At 30.4% G+C, this 6,844-nt stretch overlaps 1 protein-coding gene across 1 annotated transcript; it reads left to right on the top strand.

The window, feature by feature from the left end:
• The first annotated feature begins 1,057 nt into the window (after positions 1-1,057).
• LOC120088866 (transcription factor MYB44-like) lies at positions 1,058-2,504 on the top strand. The gene is made up of 2 exons (XM_039046309.1): positions 1,058-2,088; positions 2,199-2,504. The coding sequence occupies exon 1, from the start codon at positions 1,152-1,154 to the stop codon at positions 2,076-2,078; it is 927 nt and encodes a 308-aa protein (XP_038902237.1). The 5' UTR covers positions 1,058-1,151; the 3' UTR covers positions 2,079-2,088; positions 2,199-2,504.
• The last annotated feature ends 4,340 nt before the right edge of the window (positions 2,505-6,844 follow it).

The raw sequence follows: 6,844 nt of genomic DNA, 5'->3' as shown, positions 1-6,844 counted from the left end.
GGAATTAAATGAAGAAAAAAGGAAAATTTGTACGGATAGATCACTCTCGCTAACATCTTACTCTCGCTCAAAATCTCGCTCTCGTTCTCAGGATCTCGCTCTCAAACTTTCGCTCTCTCTCAAAATCTCACTCTCTCTTACTCTTCACTCTTTCGTTCTCTCCCAATACAAAATTATTTATAACACATTAAATAATTATGAGTGTTATGAGGAAGGTCTTTCGTTCTCTCTACATCAAATCACTTGAGATGAAAAAACTACCCTTCATAAAGTTTCAAAAAAAAATCAGACCAAAAAAAAAAAAAAACTGGAAACGCTTCGTGCCAGATATGCACCAATGAATGGATTAGAAAGAATAACATATCAAGCTGGAAATTCTCAAGTTAAAAAGAAAAAAATCGGAAACTCTCACTCTCTCTCAAAATCTCGGTATCTCTCAATATCTCACTCTCTTTCTTACTCTTCCCTCTTTCGTTCTCTCCCAATACAAAATTATTTTTAACACATCAAATAATTATGAGTGGTATGAGGAAGGTCTCCGGAATGAGGAAGGTCTTTCGTTCTCTTCACATCAAATAATTATGATAAGATAATTTTCAACCCTCGACTTATTTAAAAAAATAAAAAATAAAAATATTTTTATAAATAATTTGAAAAAAATAGGACAATATCTTTTTAATTTTCCTCAAGATAAAGGCTATATTTAAACAATTAAAATTACAGTTAAAAAATGCATTTCCGTTTGGCTTTGGACGGTGCATGGAATTAGACAAAAGTAAAACACGCGCTTAAATAGGCGCGTGGGTTAATTTAACGAAAAGAGGGGACGAAGAAATGACAGAGGAGGAATAGATTTTGAAATAGAGAGCGTGGACTTGTGTAAATCAGAGCAGTTAAGATGTGACGCGTGTCCACTCGCCAGCTGTATCCCAACTCCCCTTTCTTAACCGCTTCACAGGAACTCCCGGTAACCAATCCCCATAACCCCCCTCTCTCACCAACGTCCAACCTTTCACCTTCTCTTCCGGTAACCCTTCCCCACCCTTTTATATATCCCCCAATTCTCCAGGCCGCCATTAAAACCCTCCTCCCTAGCCTTCCCTATGTCTTCTCCGATTCCAATCAACTGAGTTTTTTTCTTAATCTCTTCTATGGCCAAAGAAATTGATCGAATCAAAGGTCCGTGGAGCCCTGAAGAAGACGACGCCCTTCAGAAATTGGTTCATAAATACGGCCCTCGCAACTGGTCCTTGATTAGCAAATCCATTCCCGGCCGCTCCGGCAAGTCCTGCCGTCTCCGGTGGTGCAACCAGCTCTCGCCGCAGGTGGAGCACCGAGCCTTCACGCCGGAGGAAGATGAGACGATCATTAACGCTCAAGCTTTGTACGGAAACAAATGGGCTACCATCGCCAGGCTTCTTTCCGGCCGGACCGATAACGCCATTAAGAACCACTGGAACTCAACCTTGAAACGGAAGTGCTCGTCCATGGCTGACGAGAGCGGGGGTTGTAATAACAGTACCCCGCCGTTGAAGAGATCGGTTTCTGCAGGTCTTTATATTTCTCCGAATAGTCCTTCTGGATCCGATGTTAGCGATTCCGGGTTCTTCCCCGCCGTGTCGTCCTCCCATGTGTACCGACCAGTGGCTAGAACCGGCGGCGTTTTGCCTCCCGGCGAAACGGCGTCGTCTTCGGATGACCCACCGACATCATTGTCGTTGTCACTTCCGGGTGCGGACTCATCGGAGGTTAATTTTGTGGCAAATTCTGTGCCGGCAATGGCTGGCGTTTCTGAGAGACAGAGTACGGCCTTACCGTATTCGGCACCGGCGAATGGACAAGAAGGAATTTCAGGGGTAAAGGATGAGAGGAATAATAATGGATTTGGGATTCTTAACTCGGAATTAATGGCGGTGATGCAGGAGATGATAAGGAAGGAGGTGAGAAACTACATGACTGGATTAATGGAACAGAAGGTTGGCGGCGGTGGGGGTGGCGGAGTTTGTTTTCAGCAAGCTGCGGCCGGTGGGTTTAGAAACGTCGTCGTTCAGAGGATTGGGGTCAACAAGATTGACTAAGGAAGTTACTGTAAGTAGAAAAAAAAGGAGGAAGAAAGATGGAGGGTTAATAATGGGGGAATAATTAGTGTTCTTGTTTTGTTATTTTGGTTAATTTTGTTTATGTTTCTGTTGATGTAGTTTGTGAATCCAAAGAGAGTGTTTGGATGGTGGGAAAATTTGGGGATTTTGATGAATGAAGAAGAACAACAACAACAAGAAAAGAAGGTGGTGGGTTTATTTGGATGATGAAGAAGAAGAAGATGGTGAATCAGAGAGTTTCAAAAACCATTTGGAACTGAAACTTTTGAATCTGTTCCTCCTTAGTTTTTCCTTTTTAATATATATACATAAATTTTGACAAGAAAAAGCAAAAAATCAAAACAAAAAATGAAGAAAGAATCAAATGTAGATGAATTTTAATCCTAAAGTTTTTTATTCTCTTGATTTTTTTTTTTTTTTTTTTAATTTTTAATAAAAGTTGAAACTTGAAATGAATGATTGAAACAGAGATTATTGGCCATGGCTCCATTTTGATATCAATTTCATACAAGGAAGTTGTGGTGCTGTTAAATCTTATCTATCCCATTTGATTTAAAATCAAAATTTTCTTTCTAGTGCTACATTTGATTTAAGAATTTAAGAATTTTGTATTTCGTCATACAAAAACACTTTTTATCTGAATAAACAAAAAAAATGGCCCATACATAATTGATACAAAATATTGAGGGTCAAGGTTTAAATTTTTTATATCCATTCTTTTTAATATTTTATTTATAAGAAATAAAAAAAGAAAAAGAAATATTTATATGCCATTGTTTTGTATTAAGAAAAAACCAAGAAAAATTTAGAATCGGAATATTTGAGAAGCATGTATATTTTTTACAATCGATTGTTGATTTGGGTAAATATTATTTTTGTTACTTTCTTAAAATAAATAGAAAAATAGAATAAATCCCTACTAAGATTTAAGTTTGTATGATCCTTATTGATTTTTAGGCCCGAGATTCATTAAAAAAAAAACTCAGAAATTATGAGAAACAGCAGCTTCATGAAATGAAATTATGAGAAATAGGAAATTAGAATGAAAAGTGCGTCAAAAGTTGATAAAATTCATAAAGATAATGTATATTAAAAAGATTAAGATGTTTATTATCCTCTCACGACTCATGTTTTTCACTTTTAATTAATTCTCCTAGATTTAATTAGTTATTATAGTTGCAAATTTGTAATAATTTGTAGAATATAATAATATGTGATTAGGGTGTAATTTATTTTAGTTGGATTATATAGTCATACTGACTACTTCAATCTACTTAAGGGTAAGGGTGGTATTCAGTTTGATTTTGTTAGTGATTTTGTGACTAAGCGTAGTTCAACTGACATAATGTTTGTAAAAAATAATACCTTCAAGTTTTCACCTCACACCTTTTTGAAAATTCATTCAAATAGAGATTTAGATTAAAAAAAAATTAATTGATTGTTTTGGTAGAATACAATGAGATTTTAGTAATTTTTCAAAATATTATGTGATCTTCAATTTTCTACCGAATCTCATATATTTTCAAATTTTCTCGAAATATTATATCAAAATTTTATGTAATTTTTTAAATCTTTAATCCAATTTCTAATTTTCAAATCAATTTACCAATTATACAAATGATTTTTTTACATGGATATCAAGTGATTGATTTTGATTTTTAAATTTTTGAAAAATTAACTTTTTTTTAAAAGGTAAAATACGAAAATATATAAAATTTGGATATGAATCTCGAGCAGATTAACGTGAATTCTCGGATAGATTAATACTGAGATTTTATATTTTTCATATTTTACCTAATTTTTTCATTTTTTCTTTGCAAAGTTTAATTTTCCTAAAATTTAAAAATCAAAATGCAATTATCCATCTGAAAAAATTTAATTGATAAATTTATTTGAAAATTTACAAATTCATATAATTGTGGAAATAGAAATTGGCCTATGAATATCGGTGTTTATACCAATTGGCATAGATTATGAATCTCGGTGTTTAATCTCTCTTGTACCGGAAAGGCCCAAAAGGTCGAAACAATGGTAGAAAAGCCGCTCGAGATCTACTAGAAAAAACTAGTTTAACGACTTTTCAAAAAATGTGCTAGTTTTGAAAGATGGAAAGTTGAAGGTGTTATTTCTGATAATTTTCCTTTTTTATTTAGTTCAGTTTATTATCAAGTTGGTTCTCGATTTTTGACATTTTATTTTTTTCTTCCGAATTTTAATTTTTATTTCTAATTTTATTGTGAATTGGTCATTTTTGCTAATTTTAAATTAAAATTGGATCATTTTTTTTTTTTTTATAGATTGAAATTGGATATTTTTTGCAGGTTCTTAACAAGAACATATACACTCTATAATATTGATCTTTCTTTTCTAGATAATAAATATATATGCACCATAATATAATTAAAACGCTAAAAGATACTTAATATTAAGGTTTATTTTTAAGAGTATATATATATGCCGTTCGTTTTTTATTGGTTTTTTCCAATCAAAATATGATCTGAACCAATACTTCTGGTTTTTGCCAAATACAAACGACCAATTTTATACTAAAAAATTAAACCAAAATAGTGGATTCAATTTGAATTGATTTGGTTTTTCGATTTTTCGATTTTTTGTTACACTCCTAGTTTAAGGTATAGGGTTATTTTAGTTTGTGTTTAAGTTTTTTCCTACTTTTTTTTTAATTGTACAAGTATTGAAATCTTAAATATTATACTTTGTCAATCACTTAAAATATCATGAACTTACTTTTTAATTTGTGCTTAACTCAACTATTAAAACATAAACTATTAAAACATATATTTGTATGGACACACAAACTTAAACGATTATTAAAAATGAAAAAAAAAAACTTGCAAATTTATAAAATTTTTGTCCTCACACATATAATTAGTTACATAATCGTTAAAATGATTTTTTGTTAAAATTTCTGTTTGCATCGAAATATATTTTCTTTCTCCATATAACTAGATAAAAATATGAAAAATATAGACCCCTCAATTTGTCCAGAATTTTATTTCATCATTTTATTTTATGTATTTTTTATAATTTAAAATTCACCGACTTTTAAGAAAAAAAATAAAAATAAATAAATAAAGAAGTTTCATTTCCTTCTCTTTCTTTAGATAAAATAAAATAAAGGATTCAGTTTTCTATTATTGCATTGTAGGGAGAATAAAATTTTGAAGTTTTAATATTCATATTTCATAAATAAAATAGAGGATTTATTTTTTTCATTTTTTTCATTCTAGTGAGAATAAAAATTTTAGTTTTAATATCCATATTTTATAAAATAAAATAAAAGGCTTTTCTGTGTAGGGAGAATAAATTTTAAATGTTCAATTTTTGTTTGTATGAAAAGTTTGTATCTAATTAATTTTAGAAGTACTTGATTATATCAAATATTTTTCAAATCAATAAAATAATCTTTAATTAATTTTCATTATTTGTTCCTTTTAAATTAAATTAAATTTATACTATCCTAATTAAAAAGTGCTTGAAAATTTTGAAGGCTCATGACACATACTACACACAATACACAAAAAAAAAAAAAAAAAAAAAAAAGAAGAAGAAGAAGAAGAAGAAGAAGAAGAAGAAGAAAGAAAGAAAGAAAGAAAGAAAAAAAAGAAAAAGAAAAGAAAAGAAAAATCATAGTTAATTTTTTTCTCTCACTCACATACTTTCACTCAAATTTCTATGATATATATTTAGATTTATTTTGGTATTTGATTAAATATTTTCAAAAAGTATTTTTTTTCAGTGATGAAACCTAGAGTATTCAGGACTAAGGTTAGAAAACTATTTAGTAGGATGTCAAGCTTTGATTTCAATGACTTTTATTTAGAAAAAAGTTTATTTAATAAAAAATATTTTTCCTTTATATTTTTCTTTTATTTCCTTTCCAAAGAAAATTTCATAAAAAAAAGTTTGATTTCATAAAGCGCATCTTTTGTTTCAAAAGGAAACTTTGACCTTTTCTAAAATAATTAATTGACATCTTTTTAAATAAAAACCCCAAAAATGATTTCATAAATTTTCATTTTCCTTAAAACTCAAAAAACGACAAAAAAAAAAGGTTTATTTTCATAGTTGTTTTAAAATAAATAAGAAAATCCTCAAAATTTCAAATATTTTTGCAAAAGATTCTTTTTGCAAATGTTTTAAATTAATAAACCAAAATCTTCTTTAAAAATTCCTTTAATTTCCGTCCTCGGACGGAAATTAAGAGGCTATGTTGTTGATTTTCCTAATAAAAAAATCTTTTAAAAACTTGCCTATAATGAAAATTGAGTGGTCAAGATGTTGGAAAAATTGTACGGATGACCCAATTTCAGGGTCCAAGATGTCAAATGACCCATTTTTAAAAATAATGTCAATTGACCCTCCGCTTATGTCATCAAGGGATGAGATTACAAAAATTACCCCTGATAACCATCTCGCTCTCGCTTCTCTAATCTTGCTCTCGCTGTCTGTTCATCTTCCATCGTGATGTGATTGTTTGCCACTGTACAATTGATTTGACAATTTTCACGAAATCTGTCTATAACTTAAAATTGTTAACACAAAAATGGTGTATTCTTTAAAATCTAAACTTCATTTGAACTGTCATTTTGTTGAACGGAGATTTATTGAACGAGGTTTTCCAGAGCGGAGTTTTTCTGAACCAAACGGAGTTTTCAGAACGGGGTTTCAGAACAGAACTGACTTTTCTTGAACTTGGTCTCATTGGTGTTGGTAGAAACATG

Source organism: Benincasa hispida, chromosome 10 (genome assembly GCF_009727055.1).
Source record: "Benincasa hispida cultivar B227 chromosome 10, ASM972705v1, whole genome shotgun sequence".
In the NCBI taxonomy this organism is placed as follows: domain Eukaryota; kingdom Viridiplantae; phylum Streptophyta; class Magnoliopsida; order Cucurbitales; family Cucurbitaceae; genus Benincasa; species Benincasa hispida.
The sequence above is the reverse complement of the archived record's forward strand: the minus strand, read 5'-3'. Positions and strand labels throughout refer to the sequence as shown.